General features: G+C 56.0%; 1 protein-coding gene across 3 annotated transcripts in view; it reads left to right on the top strand.

Annotated features, from left to right (window-relative positions):
- The window catches only part of USP24 (ubiquitin specific peptidase 24), a 132991-nt gene extending 128817 nt beyond the window's left edge, over positions 1–4174 (top strand). For all 3 annotated transcript variants that reach the window (XM_087865918.1, XM_045802243.2, XM_087865917.1), the window contains one exon: positions 1384–4174. In XM_087865918.1, the coding sequence (XP_087722044.1) occupies positions 1384–1446 (63 nt within the window). In that variant the 3' untranslated portion in view covers positions 1447–4174. The remainder of the gene's footprint in view (positions 1–1383) is intronic.
- The last annotated feature ends 16554 nt before the right edge of the window (positions 4175–20728 follow it).

Raw genomic sequence — 20728 nt, 5'->3', positions numbered from 1 at the left:
ACATAGACACATCCTGACGCCCTCCCTCTCTGCACATCCCCTCCTGCAGTGTTTCAACACGCTCCATTCTCTCTTATCCTTTAAAAAAAATTCCTCCCTCTTATCTCCTGCCTTCTTTCCCCTTCTCCACAGCCAGACTTCTCCAAAGAATTGTCCAGACTTGCAGTTTTTTCTCTCTCGCTCTTCCTTAGACCTCTTCCAGGCTGACTCCCTGCCCCGTGGTCAGGGTGACAAGTAGCCTACACATCTCAGTCCTCATTGTAGTAGAGCACTCAGCAGCATCTCACCCTGCTGGCCACTCCTCCCTTCTGGAAACACTTTCTCCCAGGGCTTCCATGGCACCTCGCTCTCCCAGTTTTCCCCCAACCTTTCTCCATCTCCACTGCCTTGATTCTTATGGGTGCCAGACAGGACCATCCAGCTCCCTTCCTCAAAGCCACCTGACACCCGCCCCCACCGGAGCTGGCCTCCCTCTGTGCCCTTATCATGAACAGCACCCTGTGCCCCAGACACACAGGTGTCTCCCTGGGCACTCCTCACTCGCTGCAGTCCGTTCACCGGTCCTGCCAGGTTGACTGTTGAAACCTCTCCAGTGCATCTGTTGCATTGTCCTAAGCACCTTAGTGTTCTGGGGCTTCGTGAGAACCCCCTGCCTCGCTCTTGCTTCCCTCTACTTCGTCTGCTTAAACCTTCAATGGCTCACCGTGGCTCTCAAGGTAAAGGCCAGAATCTTCAGCATAGTTCTGCTTGACTGTGGCCCCTCCCTACCTCTGCCCCCTTCATTTTCTGAGTTCTGGATACCAGTGGCCTTGTCGTAGTTTATCAAATACCCTTTTTTCCTTCCACCTCGGGCCTCCCCTTCCCCCCTGTCTGTCTCCCACTCGGCTTTACATGTTACTTTGCAGAGACTCCCTGCTCCTTCCCCACCCCCATCGCCAGCTAGATCAGACCCAGGACACACGGCAGGCATTCAGACCTTTGTTAGCATGTAAACCAAAGCCCATGCAGCTGGTAACAGGCAGAATTCAGGAGTGGCCCAGAGCCGTCTCTGGCAGTGCGGCACAGTGCCCAGCCCAGAGCGGCTCCATCTCGATGCCCACCCCCCCACCCAAGTTCTCACGAGCGCTGCCCGCACTGTTGGCCTAGTCGCCTGGTGACCTGAGGCAGGCGGCTGGGTGCCTGCGGTGACTACGGGGGAACATGGGAATGAGAGTTTGCATAATCAGCAACTGTCAAATACAAGGTGTTACAGTTCTGTTTCAGTATCCTTCCATAGACTCAGTTGTTACACGCGCTCGTTTACCGAACACAGGTCAGTGGGCGTAGAGAAACCTCTCTCTAGCTTCGCCGTGCATGAATTGAACTTCCTTCTCTTTCTCCAAGGGTTCAGAGTCCCCCATGATGATTGGCGAGTTGAGAAGTGACCTTGACGACGTGGATCCCTAGAGAAACAGGCATGCCCAGCGCGCAGTGAGGAGTCACAGCTCAGTTCCCGGGTGCTCAGTGCTGTTTTGAAATCAGATTCTCACCCTTGAGCCCTTTAGAAGAGCCCGAAGCTTGGACTAGGGGAGCCCGCTGTGATCCCAGAGGAGTGTGTGTTTTTAAGGAAGGCACTCGGCCCCTGGAGAAGGTTCAGGAGCTGTTCGGCAGTGGGAGAACTCCTGCCTCTGGATCAGCCGTCCCAGGGCACAGTCCACTCGGGGATTCACATTTCTGTGGAGAGTCTAGGAAATACAGCCGGTGGCAGACTTTTTTGTTACACGAACACATAGGAGTGAATGGGGTAAAGCCGTTGCTTTCTCTATGATGCTACAAAAGAAATTCCTTTGGTTTTTATATTTAAAAAAAAAAAAAAAAAAAAAAAAAAGCAAGCTGCCTTTAGATATGTGGGGGCAAATTTTTAATCTTGCAGTAACATTGAATAGGAATATCCAATTTAAAATGATGTAAAGATAAGTGATAAAATTCCTTTTCATTGTAAAATAGTAGTTAAAAGAACTCCGTTTACACAGACCTTTGTATTTAATATGTCTCCCTATTTGTATAGAGTTTCAGACGGGTCAGGATGAGAGCCCTGGGCATAAAGTTGGGTCTTGATGAAATGTCACCAGGATCAAAAATTGGGAAATTTATTATGCTCTTTAAGGTATTTTTCTGACATAAGTGAGGCTGAAAAGAGCAATAAGAACAAGTGTCCCCGGAGGTACGAGGGGCGCTCTTTGACACCAGTCACTAAAGAAGTTAACGGCATTTTGCTCTAAATTTTGAAAACAGCAAAATAAAAAGCACTTTATAATTTTATTGAGTCTGACTTCATAAAATCATCTTTTTAATGCTTGGAGACATATTGAATAAACTGTAGTCTTAAATCATGATCTGCAATCATTGGCTTTTGCTTAAAATACAATTACTAAAGCCCTCGGTAGTGGTTGTATACGAAGTTAAATATTTGAATGGAGAAGCACTGCTCTGCGAGGTGTAGTAATTTTAATGCGGGGAAGGAACTTGAGCCTTGCTTCTCTTCAACATGACTAATGAACACTGAAAGGATAAGAGACGAGATTTGTTTTCCCAGAAATAACCAGAAAGTAATTGAACAACTGTCCGTTTTGTTGATATTTCCCAAGTATAGCACCATCCACTCATTTCAGATTAGGTACCAGCTTCCCTTTCTCCAGAGGGGAGAAGGGGATATGCCAACGTAGTTCATATATTTTGTACATTTTGTATTTTTGAGTTTTACACCCATTTTCCGCCCTCTTCTGCCTTCGGTTACGTATTCTGCCTTGTTTCCAACTCCCCGTGCAAGGAACTAGGGAAGCTTAGGAAGTGCCAGGTTGCCCCTGTCGGTTAGATTTGCCAAGGCAGAGAGGCGTGGCCAGCCCCAAAGTGCCTTTTTGGTGGCCCTCGCATTGTGTGGACACACGACAGGACAGCTTGCACCGCTGTGCGCTCCAGCCCCCCCAGCCCCTTTGCTTACCGAACGTTGAAGTAACTGGGCAGCCGGACCACAGTTTGCATGTGTGTCGACAGCCCCCACAGCCTAGTGATGGCCATTGTCAAGGACACCGTGCAGACGGGGCCCCGTTTAAGAACAGAACTGCGCCCTCAGAGAATTGGTCAGACGGAGTTGGTAAATTTTACATGGTTCTGCTGTTGTTGGAATTTCAAATGTGATGTTTTAAAATTGATTTTGAGTTCATAAATATTCCCGTGTCCTGCTGTTTTCCCTACCCCCCCCCCCCCGCCAGCCTTCTTTCCACCCCCCGTCGTCACAGAACGATTGTGTAGGACATGACCTTGAAATGCCAGTGATGATCTGTGTTGGGTTATCATCGCCGGCAGCCGCACTCTCAGGAGCCCCAATTCAGGAGTGAAATTGCCACTTCTAGTCCCTTATTTCCTATGGAAACAACACCTCCCGCCACCCCCAGCAGCTGCTGTCCTCACTGTAAGGCTCCGTCAGGATCACCGTCACTGTTGTGTGTCATACGCTCTGGTTAAGTTCGTGCGTGTTGTTGCTGCAGTGCCCATCCCTTCCCCTCTGCCAGGAACCACTCGGGTTCCAGCGGCTGCAGTCCGCGGCAAACCTGCTGAGGACTTTTTCCAAATGTGCGACGAAGTGACAATTCTGACGGGCTTACCTTGGAAGAGTTGTCATTTTTACTGCCAATTTTGTGGACGAAGATGTTTTTATAAATCTTTCAAAATGGTCTGCACACCGAGTAGGAATTGCACAACTAACTCAATGCTGTGTGTTCTCGAGACGCTCCCTTCGCGAGGCCCACCTGGGGGTGCCGCGCCTGCCCCTCGGAGGCGTCTGGGAAGGAAAACGAACGAGCAGCCCGGCGGGTATCTTGCCCGTGACTTCTCCTGGAGCACTCCCACGGTCACCGGCAACTAGAAGAAATGGTAGGACCCAGAGCATCGTGTCCTCGGACTTCCCCGGTCTTGCCCCACCCTCCCTGCCAACACGGAGATGTGTGCAGTTACCTTTTGAGCTTGGAACAAGCAGACTGGAATTTTCCTCTGCTACCTCTTGTGTACAAAATCTTGTTTATAAAATTTCAAAAGGAAGTAGATAAACTAGGGGAGAATCTTAATCCTAAATTTGGTTCATGAGTGGCAGAGTTCTTAGCTTCTAAGGGTATAAAATAAATTTTTCAAAAATGTAGAGTTGGAGTCCCGCCAACCTTCTTCTGCTCGGTGCGGGGAGGGGCGCCCTGGGCCCGTGGCCTGGTGCGAGACGGCTCTGGGGTCGCTTTCGGAACTTTGCGCTGATGATGTGAATTGGGCCCCTCTTTAATGATGGGGGTGATGGGTCCTCTAAGCCTTTTGCAGTTCTTTCCTCTGGATAGGCTGACCATTTTAGGATTCGTTTGCCAAGCTTGGATAAGGATACCAAACTCAGGCTGATGGCCTACAAACATCTGCATAGCTCTTAGGTCTCCCAAGTGGGCCCAGTATAAATCACGTCCCTGGTCAAGCTGGGCTTCTTGTGAGACCATAGGTCTCAGTCTCACTCCTGATGTCCGGTGTGTGCACACGTGACTCCACGTTTGCTGCCCCAGACCTTCCTCTGCTGTGGCCCACATCCATTCCTCTCCCACTCGCGGTGACCACCTGCCAACATAGGCAAGACCCACGTCATTCGCTTCTCTCAATCCTGGAGCGGTTGGGGTACGGCTAGCTAATGAACTGACACCTGATTCTGCGCCCCCTTGGGGAAAGGAGGGGATGTGCAGTACCACATAGCCAGCCCAGGTGCCCGTGACATGAGACGAGACACAGTTCTGGCATTCAGGCTCTTAGCATCAGGTAGTTTGTGAACACTTCCCATGATGCTGAATTGTCAGAAAATACGATTTGGGAGGATTTTGCTTTGCTGGCAGATTCCCTTATTTATGATATGGATTGCTTAGAGGTAGGCCTTGCTTCAGACAGCTACGCTCGCCAACCTCAGAGAGGCCGGGAGGTCCCATATTGAACGGGATAATTAGACTTTGCAAACTGGACTGAGACTGTTCATAATTTCCAATCATGAAAAGTGATTGTGGATATAGTACTGGCTCATTACAGAAGCACTGGGCATTTATATATCTTATTCCATAAATACTGACTCTGTGCCGTGGGGAGAAGAGAATGAAAAAGGGAACCAGAACTTGGCAGTGGACGTGGGGGAGAGAGCATCAGGAATGCCACAGGGGCACTGTTACCACAGAGGGGGCCCCAACCGCCTAGGGGCTCAGGGAAGACAGATTTTACCCTAAGACAGGCATAAGTGCTCGTCAAGTACCTGATTGACTCAACCTTTCCACAGATTTCCATCAGGTGCCCGGTACCAACAAGGCATCATTCTAGACAAAGGCAAGAGTCATGACAAAGTTGTTTTTATTTTAAAAGTCACCATATAATAAAAGTGTAAAAAAACCCAGAACAAATATCTTTAGGTTACGAAAGCAAAACAGAAGTCTAGAAAAGCAGCTGCTTGCTATAAAAACGCAGTAGAGAGCTGTTTACAAACAGACCAAATAGATAAATGCTTGTTTTTGTTTGCTTGGGAGGGGGGAGAGCTCAAGGAGGGAGAGTTGCCCCCTCTCTCCAGCCCTCAGAGCCACCCCCACCCCCCCACCCCATCACAGGGAACCTGCCAGTGCCATTCACCCAGTGCCCCGTCCTGGCTCACAGTGCTGCCTCAGGCCTGTGTGCCCCTTCTGAGCCTCAGAAGTTTACCTACAAAGATGGGGGTCCCCACCTATGCAGCAAGAAGGGGCTTGGCTTTACAGCCAAGTCTGGGTTACGTGCAGGCCCCACCTCCCTTCTGGCCGTGCAAGCTTGGCAGGCACCCCCTCTCCTGTTCCCAGTTTCTTCCTCCCCGAAGTGTGGATGGCGGTGTGTCCTGAGCAGGGTAGGTGCGAGGGCTGGGTGAGATGGGGTGCGGGCCCTGCGGCCCCCACTGCACACTGCAAAGTCGGCCCTGGGGGATGCCTCCTGTAGGCCGCGCTGGGCGTACAGCCAGGCCTGCACCTGAGCACGAAGAGGGCTGCTGGGAGAAGCAAAGGCTGGCCCCTCAAGCACCTGGGACAGTCTCCCGCCTCCACCTGGCTCGCTCTCACTGTCGCCGGTGGCTCAGGAGCAGGAGTGGGTACAAGAGCTAGGAATGTCGTCGGCTAAAGCTGTCTTCCAGGTGAGTCCTAACAGCAGGACTGGGAGAGCCCGCGAGATCACCAAACTGATGGAGGTCCCTCCACAGAAGGAGCGGGGACTGGAATCCCCTGGCAGCGAACATGGGTTCGTTCTGGCCTCAATGGCCTCATCTATCCAATGGGTAGAATAGACCTTGCCTTTGTCCCGGGGCTGCTCTGAAACCCTGTGGGAATGTGGGTGGAGAAGCACCTTGGCCATTTGGAACCACTGGCCAGACCTGGACAAGCATCACCCCTGTCAGTGCCTAGCCAGCCTGCACCCCAAAGTATGGAAAACTGACCCTCTGTTGACCAGAGAGCCCAAAGGGGCTTCCCCAAAGTGGGCAGGAGGTGAGGAACCATCTCCCTGTTTCACACTCACTTCCTCTCCCAGCCCTCAAGTGCCCACCCAAGGGAGGATGACTGCCTCCTTCAGGGAGCCCTTGGGTCATTCTGCCCAGGAGCTGAGCACAGCCTGACCTGTGTGCGGTGGAATGTCGGGTGCCTCCCATTCAGCGCAGCTCTGGGGACAGGCGATCCAGGCTGAGTGGTCATGTTTTTCTGGGCAGGGAGCCCACACACCCCATGCCAGCACCACAGCTCCATGAAGATAGAGGTGTCCCCTGTCCCCTGGACCCCAGGCTAAGGAGGGCAGAGGAAGGGGGAAGGAGAAACTCTCACAAAGCTCCCCCAAGGCCTGGGACCACAGCTCCAGGCCCTGACCCCTTCCACACGTACAGTCCTGGGCAGGCCAGTCACTGGGACCCCTGGGGAGCCTGCTCCCCTGAGGGCTGGCTCTGACAGCAGATGGTGACGGCCCCCCACAGCCTCCTCACTGGCCCTGCCTCCTGCACCAATGCCCGGCTCCTCACCACACCACGTTGTCCACCACGGAGATCCCCAGTGTGTGGGAGGCCCTGGGGGCAGGGGGTGGGGGGCACAGCCTGTCAGCATCCAGCCCTTCTCGCAGGCCGTGCTGATCTGCAGGGACCCAGGGACAAAAGCAAGCAGGTGTCCGGCACCAGCACCCAAGGAGCCAGGCCACAGGACACAGGCGATGCCCAACTTCTGCACCCCAACCCTGTGCCCCCTCCAGGCCTCCCCAGGCCAGACAGCGGCAGCGCCATCCGCCCGGAGCTGAGCACAACCCTTGCAACCACCCCAGCCCTCCCGCCCACAGCCAGCTCCCCCCCACCCCGGGTCTGCAGGCCCCTCCTTCTGGTTCCGGTACGTGCCACACTCCCACCTGGGCAGAGTGCCCCACCCCTCAGTTGGGACAGTCGCAGTGGATGTCCACTCATCTACACTCTCCCTGCTTCTGTCCCGCCCCCTGGAGTCTTCCCTGCGGCCAAAATGAACCTGTCCACACCCAGGTCGGACAGCCCATTCCCTGAGCACAGCCCACCCCACCCCACCCCTGGACTCAGAACCCTGCGGGGCTCCCAGCTCACTCAGGTAAAATCCAAAGTCCCGACTGTGGCCCTCAGGCCCCGCCTGCCCTGGCCCTGTCCCCTCTCTGGTCCCCCTGATTCACTCGGTTCCCCGTCCATGGGCCTCCTGTCTGCTCCTGGCAGCCTCCAGGCACACTCCCACCACGTCAGGGTCTTTCCCCCGGCTGTTCCCACTGCTGCAACACTGTTCCCTGTGATGCCCTCCACCTTCTCAGTGAGGCCTCGCCTCAGCACCCCCCACCCAGCATTCCCGTCCCGGCTTCATTTTCCTCCATAGCATCTCTTAAGTGCTCTATATTCCATTTTTGTTTACAGTCCTTCTCCCCCACGAAAATGGACACTCCAGGAAGGAAGAGCTGGTGGGGTTCGTAGCCACAGCGTGGGGGGTGATGCCGGAACCCCGCAGCCCTCGCTCGACAGCGCTGTACCTATCTGAGACAGTCCTGAGACAGTCCTCGCCCTCCAGAAATGCGTCATCCAGACCACGAACCCCGCTCGTGCTTCTAAACATCTTTGCTGAGTGCACTTAAGAGCAGGCTGCCCAGGGCTTCCTTTGAAGAAGCTGCCTGTGGCTTTTGAAAGGAGAGGCCAGAGCTGCTGGCTGCGTCTGCGCTGAAGGCTTGGGGCGGGGGGGGGGGGGGGGGGGGGCGAGCCCGCCCTCTCTCCATGCGCTTCCTTGCCTTGCCGGCCACGTCGTCGGCTGCTCCTCCACCTCCAGCACTCAGCTCGCTTGTCCCCTCCTCCGGGTCACAGCTGGGTCTTCTCGAGAAGGTCCCCAGAATCCGGTGGGGCTCCTGGCCCTGATCCGCCGCCAGCAGCTTTGCCCAATGGGCTCATCAAGGCCTGCACGAGTACCGCATTGCTTTATGTAACAGTTGGGCGTGCTCTCTGCAAGGGGGGCCGTGGGCCCCGACAGCAAACCCTGCTCATCTGGACAAAAGCAAACCCGGCCCAGCTACACGCAAACACACACATGCTATCCCCACAGCTGCAGAAGCTCCCAGCAGCGACCTCCCCACAAACCTCTCCCCAGACACGTGAGGGCCACACAGAAAATCTGCACAGGGCAGACGCACGCCAGCCCTCGGGGCCCAGGGCCTGCGGGCTCCTCCTTCCCCCAGGGCCCGGGGTTCCATGCTTCCTGACTATGCCCGGCACAGGGCTGTAAAAAGCGTGGACCCTGGCCTCCTCGAGGCCCACACACTGGTGGGGTCACCTGGGGGCCCGAGGTCCTCCCGCCTCCCAGTGGGAGCTGCAGCCTGGGCCAGAGGAGAGTGGCTCAGACACTTGGAGGCTGGGGGACCCTCTGGCTCTCCTTGCCACCATCAGACTCCATCGGTTTAGGGTCTGAGGCCAGAGCCGGGAAATCCAGAAACAAGTCAAGGTTGGAGAGACACTAGCCTGAGTGACAGAACTCCTGGGTTCTCGGCTCTGCCGCTGGCCTGCTGTGTGACCATGGGAAAGCCACTCAACCTTTCTGAGCTTTCGTTTCTGAGGGCAAGCACTGTCTCCTCTCCACCCGGAGATGAACCAGGAGGTAGAACTCTCCCAGACCACACCCAGGCAGAACTTCAGGGCTGAGCTGGATGTCTCTCTGGGGCCCTGGGGCCTGCCCCCATGGGCCTGGGAGTCAAACATACCCCCAGCTACAAGACCCTGGAGGGTGGTACTCAGCTACGCCAAGTCTCAATTTGCCCATCTGTAAAATGGAGTGACCCCGCCTTCTCACAGGGCGGCCCTGAGGATGAAATAAGGACTCACAGGTACAGCCCCGCCCAGCGCCTGGTGAGGGGCAGGGGTGTTGGGGTCACCTTCACTAGAAGCCCCCGTGTCCTTGCTGCGGGGCCCTGGGGAAATCACTCAGCGTGTGCAGGGAGCAGTGTCCTTAGCTCTTTGAGTGCGCTTTATAAGTAGCTAGGTTCTGTGGCTCCCAGGATTTTAAACTGGCACGTGCCTCTGAGCTTGTCTGCTGGGTGTTCCCGGGTGGAGAGTGACCAGAGCACCATGGACTTCCCGCCACGCCAGGACCCCAACAAGGAGCACGGCCACTGGCCTGTGGGGCCTGTTCCAGCCTCTGCTCTGGACAAGGGCCCCTGTCACTTGACCGGGCTCATCTTTCCACTGCAAATCCATCCTGCACTCCCCACCAGCCTGCTCTTCCAGGAGCCAGCTCCTCACTCATCGCTCCCCCTCGTCAACGTTCGGTGGCTCCCAGCACGTGCGTGCTTGAGAATCAACGGAGCCGGTTCTTCCAAGCCACCCTCTGCCGTCTCCCCAGCACACCCCACGCTCCATCCAGGCAGGACAATTCAGCCCCCTCCCAATTGGAGGGGCACTATTCCCGATCCCCAACAAGGATCCCCCCCGCCCCACCATGACTTCTGCTACCTGCCCCAGGCATCTTTGGGCAAGGTAGCCCATAGTTACCCGAATCAGAGCATGGACTTCAAAGCAAACGATGATAGTAACGGTAGCTAGCGTTTGTATCGTCCTTAGCACCCATCATCCCCACTGCATGGTGAGAAACCTGAGGCTCAGAGAGGCGAAGTAACGGGCTGCTGACTGGCAGAGCCCAGGTGGGTCCCAGGTCAGCTCCACTTTCAGCCGCTGCCCCTGAGTCCCTCCCTGAATGGCCTCTCAGGCACCGCCCCTGCCTGTCTGGGAGCTTCCCCTCTGTGGCCCATGAGGCAGGTCCTACTTGATTCCTGCAGGGAGGAGGGTGCAGACGCTGAGAGCCGAGGCCACATGCCAGAGTCACGGGACGGAAGTGGGAGGCCTGGCCTTCACACCTGGCAGTCAGGCTCCAGAGTCAGACGAGCCCAGTGGGTGCAGGGGCACCAGGAGACAGGGACACCTCCTAGCCCTGATGACGTGGCCCCATGGTAGCAGCGGGCATGAGTCTCCATTCCAGCCCCAGCTGGGAGCAGGGGGAGGCAGGGAGGAGGCTGAGGGTGCGATGGTGCCGACACAGGGGACAGGAGAAGGAGGGCCCAAGGTCACCAGAATGGGGATTCAAGAGGGAGAGGGGCCAGTGCACAGGGGTGTGGCTGTGTGGGAGCAGAGGGGTAGCGCTGAGGACGGTGTTGTTCATAGACTAGGATGGTGGAAGTTCAAGACCCTTCCCGCCCCGGCTTCTGTGCTGGGGTGTCCGACAACGCCCTCCAAATCCAGGCTGTCTCAGCCTCCAGGAGCTCACCACAGGAAGCCCACGGGGATTGCTCCTGCCCACCTTCCCCTCCATTCTGGGGGGTGGTGGCATCCACACCTGTCTTGGGAGCCGAAGCCGGAGAGTGAGGCAGGTGTCTGCCCAGAAGGCCACCCGCACAGGCCTAGTCCCTGCCAGGTGCCAGCTGGCAACGTTGAGAGCCCAGATACCCCCGCCCACCAAGGGCAGTGGTACCGTCCACCTGCCTGTGCGCCGGGCCAGCTGGCTTTTCTGAAGGAACTCCAGGCTTGAGAGGTCCGAGAGGTGGCTAACAGCTCGCACAGCGACTCGTCTCCGGGTGCCTCCGGCTCCCTGTGGGCTCCTTAAGCTGCCAACGCCTCCGTGAGTTTCTGTACTTAGCATCTGCCCGAATACTTCACCACCTCATGTCGTTCTTACGTGACTGTTCCTATGTTGATGCCCAGCCTCCGGACAGGGGACTGAGATTCCGCAAGGTAAAAGAATGTGCCCAAGCTCACACACTAGTTAGGGGCTGAGCTGGGACTTGAACCCAGGCCGGTAAAACGCCAAAGCCCAGTTCTTTTTTTTTTTTTTTTTTTTTTTTTTTTTTTGAGAGAGAGAGAGAGAGCAGGGAGGAGGAGGAGAGAATCTTTTATTTGACAGAGAGAGAGACAGCCAGCGAGAGAGGGAACACAAGCAGGGGGAGTGGGAGAGGAAGAAGCAGGCTCATAGCGGAGGAGCCTGATGTGGGACTCGATCCCGTAACGCCGGGATCACGCCCTGAGCCGAAGGCAGACGCTTAACCGCTGTGCCACCCAGGCGCCCCAGGAGGAGAGAATCTTAAGCAGGCTCCATACCCAGCGCGGAGCCCAGTGCCAAGCCTGACCTCATGACCTGAGCCAAAATCAAGAGTCGGACACTTAAGTTACTGAGCCGCCCAGGCGCCCTGGAAGCCCAGCTCCGGATGGCACGCGCCTGGCCTAGAGGGCTCCTGCGTGTCAGCTGGCACTATGTGGGCACCGCATCCCTTCCTCCCCCATGGAGCCGAGCGTCTGACACCCCCGTTCACGGCACTGGCCACCACTTCTCAGGCTCTCCGTCTGCGCCGCGAGCTCGCGGGCAGGGGCTGGTCCCGGTGCCTCCTCGTCCCCGCAGCGCACGGTAGTAGCTGTCTCGGTGTGTGATGAGCAGACTGACGGGCGGCATTTACTCGATCTTCCCCTATCAGAGTCAGTGTCCCCAAGGGCAGGGACCCTGTCCCATCCGTGGCATTGCCCCCCCAGGACTTAACTCCCGGTACTGTGGAGCCACTGTATGCCACCCTGAATTAGACCCCTCGGCGGTAGTGCAGCAGGGCCAGGAGACCGCGGCCCAAATTCTGCCTCGGCCTGTTCTGTGCTGTGTGACCGCAGGCAGGAATCGATCCCACTCTGGGTCTTGGTGTCTGCAGGAGGCTGTGAAGCCCCGCAGCCAAATACAGAATCAGTGTGAAAACAGGAGCTTTGCGTTCTCACCAAGTTAGGAGGACAGGGTGGCAGAAGGGGGGAGGAGGTGGTTGGGGAAAGGACAGAGGCTGAAAAAAAGAGGTATTAAGATTTGCAGTAGGGCCAGGGTGAGAAGGGAGGTCAGAGGTCAGAGGTCCTCAGCTCCCCAGGCCTCTTGCTGCGCCTGATGCTAGGGGATTAAGAGCCTACCTGTCCTCCAGGAGGAAACTTCTGAATAGCAGCTGCTTCAAAGGAATTTTGGACCCTGCGTCGTGCTCCTATAAAATGACGCAGGCCCCACTCATGTTGCCGGGCCTTGTCCCTGTAAGGTTCCCCCGGGCAACAAGTTCATTAGCACAAGGACATAGCGGGCAGACCACTGGCTTTGATCCCAGCTCTGCCCCTAGCTGTCCGTGTGGTCCCTTCTGAACCTTGGTCTCCTCATCTTTCAAATGAGGATGGAAGTACCATTGAAGCCTGGTCAGGCTTGAACGGCATCCTGTACCTAACGCCAGGAGTCACTGTGCTTGGTACTCAGTAAGCACTCAATAAATGTTTCAGCGATGGGTGTGTTAGGAACAGTCCCCAGTATGCCACGCCCTGCACTGGGAAGCCAGGGAAGAGCGTGTGGAAGGCATGCAGGATCCCGGGGAGGTCGCCCCAGCAGGAGGCTCGGGCCCGCAGGCGGGCAGTGCGCTCCATCTGCGGGTGTGGGTCTCCTCCCTCAGCACCACCATGAAGATGCCCAGCCACCTCCGGGCAGCCTGGCTCCAAGCAAGGAGGAGTGCCACGATGACATGAAAAAAATAGTAATAATGCTATGTGTCCCTTACCCACTTCCACAAGCACATGAGAATTACAGAAAAAGAAACACAATACAGTCTAGGAAGTCTCAAGAGAAGTTACTGAATTAGGACCCCCCAAAACACATAGAGGGCAACTATTCGCATTAACTTAGTTTATACGACACTTCCAGATTTGGTGGTCAGCCAAAACAGGAACCATGGGCCACTCGAGAACGGGTTCTCTGCACCGCACCTAGCTCTCTGCGGGCCTAACCCTGGCCTGGCCACCCTTGGAGGCCCTGTCTGAAGGTCACCTCCTTCCAGAGACCTTTCTGGTCACACCTCTCTCCCCAGACCCCACCAGAATAAATCACTTCCTCCCCATTCTAGTACCTCCGTGACCCCTTCCAGAGGCACTACTGGCTGTGTGGCCATGGGCAAGTCACTCAACCTCTCTGAGCCTCAGATATCTCCCTTGTATGGTGGGGACTGTAATATCCCTGGCACCGGCCTGCTGGGAAGGCTAAGAGAGGTGGTTCTGTTAGGCGCCCGGCCGCATGCTGTGGAAATGCAAACCCAAGGGATGTGTGAGTGAACCAAAGCAACACTTTCCAAATGGGAGGAAAGACTCAAGGCCATGGTCTATAGGCGCGGATGTGCTTGCTCTCAGCTAGCTCCCATCTGCATCTACTGCTCGCAAACAGACACACCCGCTCAGGACCTTCAGCGGCTCCCCAGACCCCAACAGATGAAGTCCAAACTCCACGCTCCTCCTGGTCCCCCCACAACCTACCTCCCACATTTCTATATGTGCACCGTGGGCCCCAGCCAGAGTAGACGAGGGTCCACAAGCCTTTACCGAAGTCTTAGGGCCAAATGGGTTTCAAGATTCATAATTTATTTGGACTTTACAAAGGTAAGCAGGGTGCTCAGAGGAGTCTGGAGCAGCAGGCTATAATCTCTGCAACAAAATATATGAATATGACTACTCACGTAAATGGAATAAATTATAAATAATCTCATGTCTGGGGCGCCTGGGGGGCTCCGTTGGTTAAGCGTCTGCCTTCTACACAGGTCATGACCCCAAGGTCCTGGGATCAAGCCCCGTATCGGGCTCCTTGCTTGGCGGGAAGTCTGCTTCTCCCTCTGCTTCTGCCTGCTGCCCGCGCCCCCACTTGTGCTCTCTCAACCCACTCTCTTTCTCTGTCAAATAAATAAATAAAATCTTAAAAAAAAAAAAAATCTCGTGTCAGTTCAGGCCAGGTTACCACCAAATAAATTACAAGAAACCCTTTTGGTTTTTGGAACATTTTCCATTTCAGAAGGCAGATAAGGAGCTGTGGACATGTCCTCCCTATTCTCCACCTCTGGCTTTCCCAACTCTGTGCTTTTGCTCATGCTACTCCTTCCCCTAGAATAAAACTTCCCTGCCCCCTTCATTTGTTAAACTCCTATTTATGCTTCAAAGGCCCATCTAAAATGCCCCTCCACTAAATGAAAATCTAATTAATTGGGAGGGCACTTTGTACAGAGGATGGAGGAGTAGACTTCTGGTTCCAATGCACGGCAGGAGGGGGAGGGTGAACCCCCTCTCTCTGGGCCTCAGTTTCTCATGAGTAAAAAAATAAAAGGATTAGTCCAAAATTCTTCTCTGCCTTGCAGAAATATCATCACTCTAAATTCAATTCCCACAAATACCCATTGAATTAATGAATGGCTGAACGTGCAGAGGTTCCTGTTCCAAACCTTCACGAGGGCAGAAACACCCTCGACTGCTGGGTTCAGGTGGCTGTCCGGCCTCTGCTTGCTCACCTACACTCACTGCTCCCTACTTCTGGAAGAGCTGTTGGGAGCCCTGGTGACTTGAAAGGCCCTTTCTCATCCCAGCAACATCCTTCTGGAAAGTGAAAGGCTCAGAGAACAAGGAAGCGGGGTTAGAGCTGAGGAGGGTCAGGCGCAGCCAGACGGAAGAAAGGAGAGCCAGCAGAAGGTTCAGGCAACCCTAAGGGCTGTGCCCCTCCGCCCACCCTGGCACGCTCAGGCCCAGGCGCTGGGGCAGAAGTGCGGGTCAGGAATCCATTCGTGGTAGAACTTTCCCCTCCGCTCCAGGAGCTGCAGTGTGGAGCAAGGAGGACGGCACCAGGAGGTCACCGCAGCCCCCTCTCTGTCCTGGCTCACATGCGGCCTGAAGAAATTGCCCCCCGCCTCTCCCACTCCACCCGAACCACGGCAGTGCCGTCTCTCTCCAAGCCCCCGGCCCCACGCCCACTGCCCACCGCCGGGCCCGGAGCTCCCGAACCAGGTCAGAACGCACAGCAACAGCAAGGCGACGGCCTCCGTGTGCGGTGCGGCCTCAAGCGCTCTCCGGGCAGCCGCTCCTTCCCCCGCCCGAGCCACGATGCTGCGGCACGGCTGGGACCCGACAGGCGACCGGCGCAGCTCTCTGCTTGCCCGACCTCGCGCCACCGCCTCCCACCCTGGCGCACCCCCGGCCGCACAGCGCACAGCGCGCCCGCAGAGAGCCGCAGGCCGGTTCCGCCCGCCCCTGCGGTCCCCCGGATCCGCGCCCAGCCGGCCACCAGGCGAGCAGAGGGCGCTCGGAGACCTTCACTCCAGCCCCTCCCTTACGCGGGGAAACTGAGGCTGGAGGGGACGGCAAGCACACGGGTCCCCGCTGCGGGGTTAGCCCCCGCCTCCCACTCGGGCGCGCGCACCTTGGCGCGGCGGTGGAAGCCGGCGGTGGCCACGTGCTGGGCCGCGTCTCCTGGCTGCATCTGCTCCCACCGCAAGGGGAGCACCAGCTCCTATGCGGGAGCGCCCGCGGGGCCCAGGAGCAGCAGCGGCAGCCAAGGCCGCCCACAGCTGTCCGTGCCCACGCGGGGAGAGGTTTGCGCCCTGGCAGGGGGACACCCGGGCTGGCGCGCGGTCCCGGCCGCCCGCGCCTGTGCCTTGCGATGGGGAGCACCGTCCGTGCGCGGGCCTCGGGGCTCCGGTAGGGGCTGCGCGATGCGGCGACGCGTCCCGGGCCCCCGCTGTCTCACTGCCAGGCTCTCTGCTCTGCTCGTGGCTCAGACTCGAGCAGAGCCCAGCGGCGCGTCTGCAGCGGCGCGCGACTCCGCGGCCCGGCGGAAACTTCCTTGGATTCGGTGCGCGACGCCCAGGCCCTGCGAAATCGAGCCACCCAAGCCCCCTGGGACGATCCTACTGGATTAAACATTAACGGACACCCCCCCCCCCCCGGTGGATTAGGTTTCAGCCTTGCTCTCCTCAAACAGCGTCAAATTACGCTCAGAGGAAGTAAATAGCAACCCTAAATCCTAATTGGGCTGGAAGGCGGGCCCGCGCCCTCGAGAAGCCTTCTCACCGCCCCTCCTCGCCGCCCCTCATCCTGATCCCTGCGAGCGGTGCCTGACACCGAGTCCGGCTGAGTCCACCTCGTTTCTAGGGTGTGCCTTGTCACTAGCCAGCCACCCCGCTCGCCCGAACGACGTTAAACCACCCCCATCCTGGCCCTCCCTGTCGTTGCCGGTGACCGCGGACTCCTCACTGCCTTCCCCCCACCCATTCTTTCCAGGGGCCTTAGCCTGGCATCCTTGAATCTCAGCTCCTACCCTGCTCTGGCCTCTCTGCCTGCACATTGACCCTTCAAAGGATGTGTTGCTCAAAGACTCGGGATTTTAATCTGCAGGTATGTCATACGCATACTTTCAAGAAGTCCACTGCAGGCACAGGCTCAGTGTTCCAAACGATCCCACTGGCAGATTCCTCTTGCACACCATGTCCAAGAACACAGTTGAACCGGCATCTGGCAAACACCCAAGGAGCCAGAAGGACGCGAAGTGCAAGAACAGCCCTGGCCTCAGGTTGTCGCATCCCTCCAGGGGCTCATGGGGGAAGGACCACACTGGGAAGAAACAAAGGAGCCTTCAGGATCCCGCTGCGCAGCTAAGCCGTGGGTTCCCAGTGAAATGACCTGCTCTGAGCCTGGGTCTCTGAGTCGGTGGCCTGTCATCCTCGTTGGCAAACACCTCAAACTGGAGGGCGGATTGAACAAACACTCTGCAGCCAGGGGGGTGATACTGACCTCTGCGAGGTCAGGGCCTTGTCCACTTTGTTCTCTCGCGGAATATCCCACCATCCCGCCATCCGTGGCACAAAGCAGGAGCTCCCCTCTCCTCAGGCTGCCTGCCCTGTAAAGGGAATTCTGTCTGAATTGTGCTTTGGGCCGCTTCCCGGTCACGCCCCCCTCCTGTAGGGAGAGTAGCCCTTGGGAGGTGGGAGCAAGCTTGTCTTATGCTCCTTGGAGCACCAGGCTTCTCGCCTACGGAGGTTCTGTACCCAGAGGATGGTCAAGCGTGTGCACACAGGGACGCAGTGTCCCCGCCGACAAAGGGGGTACTGTCAAGTGTTCAGGGAGGGTGTTTGGATGGAGGTGGGGGAGCGAGGAAGCTGCCCAGACACCTTGGGCTTTGTGACAGATGGACCTGGAGGGGTGGTCACTTCTCATCCCACAGCCGGCACTGCAGGCTGTGGGGGGCCAGCCCCAGCTGGGCCTCCTGTCGTTCCGCAGGGCTTTGGTCCCTCGGTCATTACCCCTCCACCTACCCCCCCACACACAGACAAGTTGCCCAAAGCAGCAGTGTCATCTCGCCTTGGCCAGCTGCCAACCAGCGGGCTCCTCACTGAGTTGCGGGAATCAGGGTCAGACAGAAGCCCCCCATCCTGGTCCTCCCTTCTACCCTGAGTGCTCTCTGAGCATGTCCCCCTCCTTCCTTCCTTCCTCTTTCAGGGGAAAGGGGACCATCCCTTTAGCATTCTCAAATCTGCCACTCTCACAATGCCTTCCCCCACTTTTGGGGTCCCTTGACCCCAAGCAGACAGACTCTGGACAAGCAGACAGAACTCACCGTTTACGTTCTATGCGCCCTGCAACCTCAGAAATTGGGAGCCCGCAGCTGCTAGTGGCGTGAGTGTAAATGGGAGCCCGCAGCTGCTAGTGGCGTGAGTGTAAATTAAGGCGATTTAGCAACATCAACATTTCAAACCTACGTACTTGGCCGGGGGGGGGGGGGGGGGAGGGTGGTGGTGCATCTTTTTGTGTATATGTTCAATTTAAATTTTTTTACAGGAAAATGTTATTTTAACTGTGAGTAGCTTAAAAGGATCTCCAGTGAAAAGTTCATCTCCCTCCCATTCCTGACGCCCCACCTTCCCAGGGTTAATCACTGTTACCCATTGTAATGGGTCACATAGTGTCCCCCCAAAGATATGTCCAGTCCTAACCCCCGGTATGGGTGACTGTCACCTGATTTGGAAATAAGGTCTCTGCAAGGTAATTAAGCTAAGGATCTCGTGGTGAGATCGTCCTGGGCGTAGGATGGGCCCTAAATCCAAAGACTGGTGTCGTGAGAGAAAGGAGAGGGACATGTGAGACACAGAGGAGCACGGGGAAGGAGGCCATGTGTAGAGGGAGACAGAGCTGGGAGGGATGCGGCCATGGGCCCAGGAAGGTCAGGAGCCGCCAGAAGCAAGGGGCGGTTCTCCTCTAGAGGCTGCAGAGGGAGCGTGGCCCACACCCAATTTCGGACTTCCGCCTTCAGAACTGTGAGACAATACATGTCTGTCATTCTCAGCCCCCGTATTTGTGGTGACTTGTTACAGCGGGCTTAGAAAACTAATACCCCCATTTATGATCTCTTCAGGGATATTTCATGTTTATAAAAAAATTTTTTAAATGGACTTTTAAACATTTATTTCCTGATTTATTTTTAACTTTTTATTTATACTGGTGGGTGGGGAGGGGCATCTTAATCTTTTTAGATCCCGGGGTCTCTAACATCTTACTCCAGCTCTGATCTTGGGGTGAAGACCTCACAGGTGCATTCACACCTGCTTCCTTGTTTCTCCAGCTGCAGGTTATTCTCCTCCAGTCTCTTACGATGGATGCGTAGGCTGTTCTGTGTGTTGGCCTCTCCTCATCCGCGCCCCTTGGCACGTGTGTGAGCGTATCTGCTTCATCAGTTCCCAGCGGGGCGTCTCTACACGACAGGCACGTGAATACTTCATGTCCATACAGCCTCACCAAGATCGCTTGCGGAATCGGGCGGAGAACGCTCGGTGTCGCCTCCGTGGTTCACAGCCCGCAAGGCTCAGGAGCTTCCCGTGACCAAGGCTTCTTTCTCTCTCACAGCACCTGTCCACCGCGGGCTTGGCTCACAAGTTGCTCCCTTGCCCCGGAACCAGACCAAGGGCCAACCATCGCGGAGAACGTTGCCAGACCCTGAGGCAGAAGGAAAGGGAGAGGGGAGCATCACCCAGGGCCCCCACCCAGCAGTGACCCCCACACGCCCCTTCCACTCACATTTCATCCTCCAAAGCAAGTCGTGTGGTCACACCGTAGTTCTGGGGATGGGACGTGCAGCACACGAGTGCCCAGAAAGAGGAAAACGGGAATATTTGTGAATTCTGCTCGCAGCTGCCACTCACAGTCACACGTGCAGCAAACATTTCGATCTGCCATGTGCTTAAAAACTGTCCACATGTCTTTGTCTTTGAACTGTATCTTCATGTCTTTTGTTCATCTTTTCCATTCGGCTGTTGTTAATCTTTTGTTTAATTATCTTGTTAATCTTTTGTTAAATGATTTAGAACTACTTTTCATTTAAAGTCTCAAGATTGGCCCTTTGTCATACATGCTGCAGGTGTCTTTCTCTCACCTGTTGATTGACTTTAGCCTTTATGGTATTTTATTCCATAGAACAAGCTTTCGCCACTGTTGGAGCCATTCACCGGGAGATCCAGATGCCACAGCAGCAGCGGGACGTGTGATCTGAGGTCAGGGGGGCGCTGGCTGGGAGTCCTCAGCATACTGATGTGTTCAAAGCCATTGACTGGCAGAGGTCACTGAGGCAGTGTGTCCAGGAGGAGGAAGTGGCCAACTGGTCGAAAGCAGCACATAGGTCGTGCAGGTGAAGACAGAAAATTGATTCAGCAGACCCGATTATGGTGTCCGCTGATTAGATCTAGCAACGGAGAGATCTAGCAACACAGAACGGCCTGATGAAGAGGATTCTAGAGAGAATGCAGGATAAGGACCCAAGACGCCCAGCAAGTACAGACAGCTTTTTAAAGGAACTTTCCTATAAGGGCAGCAGGAAAATGGCCTATGGCCGAAGGGAGTAGGAGGCCAAGAAAGGGTTTTTTCCTAGATGGAAGCTACTAGAGCATGCCTATGGTACATAGGAGGGACAAGCGGGCAATGCAGGAGGGGAAACATTTCTGCAGGAGGTGAGAAGGGCTGTTTTCTGGTGCACCTCGTAACAGGTGAGAGAGTTGGGGGAGGGCACGGATGCAGGTAGCTGGGTCAATATGGAGCAGGAGCTGGGGTTCCTCTAGCATCTGGATTCTCACAGAAGTAGGAAGCGAGGCATCAGCTGGCAGGAAGGATGGGGGAGGTTTGGAGGTTTGGAGGGGAAAGAAGGTAGGATGTAGTCGTTGTGGGGCAAGGCAGCATCTCCCAGAGGTGGGGGGCATGGGCTCCAGCGCAGGTCACTCGGTGTCCTCCGTGCTTCTGCTTCCTCGACTGTAAAATATATATATTATATAAAATAAGTGGAGACGACTGAAGGGCTAGAATGCATGTGTTTGTGGGACAACC

The sequence above is a fragment of the Ursus americanus genome, chromosome 12, assembly GCF_024610735.1.
Source record: "Ursus americanus isolate L20-20 chromosome 12, mUrsAme1.1.p, whole genome shotgun sequence".
NCBI classification, from domain to species: domain Eukaryota; kingdom Metazoa; phylum Chordata; class Mammalia; order Carnivora; family Ursidae; genus Ursus; species Ursus americanus.
This window is presented reverse-complemented; position numbering and strand designations above follow the sequence as displayed.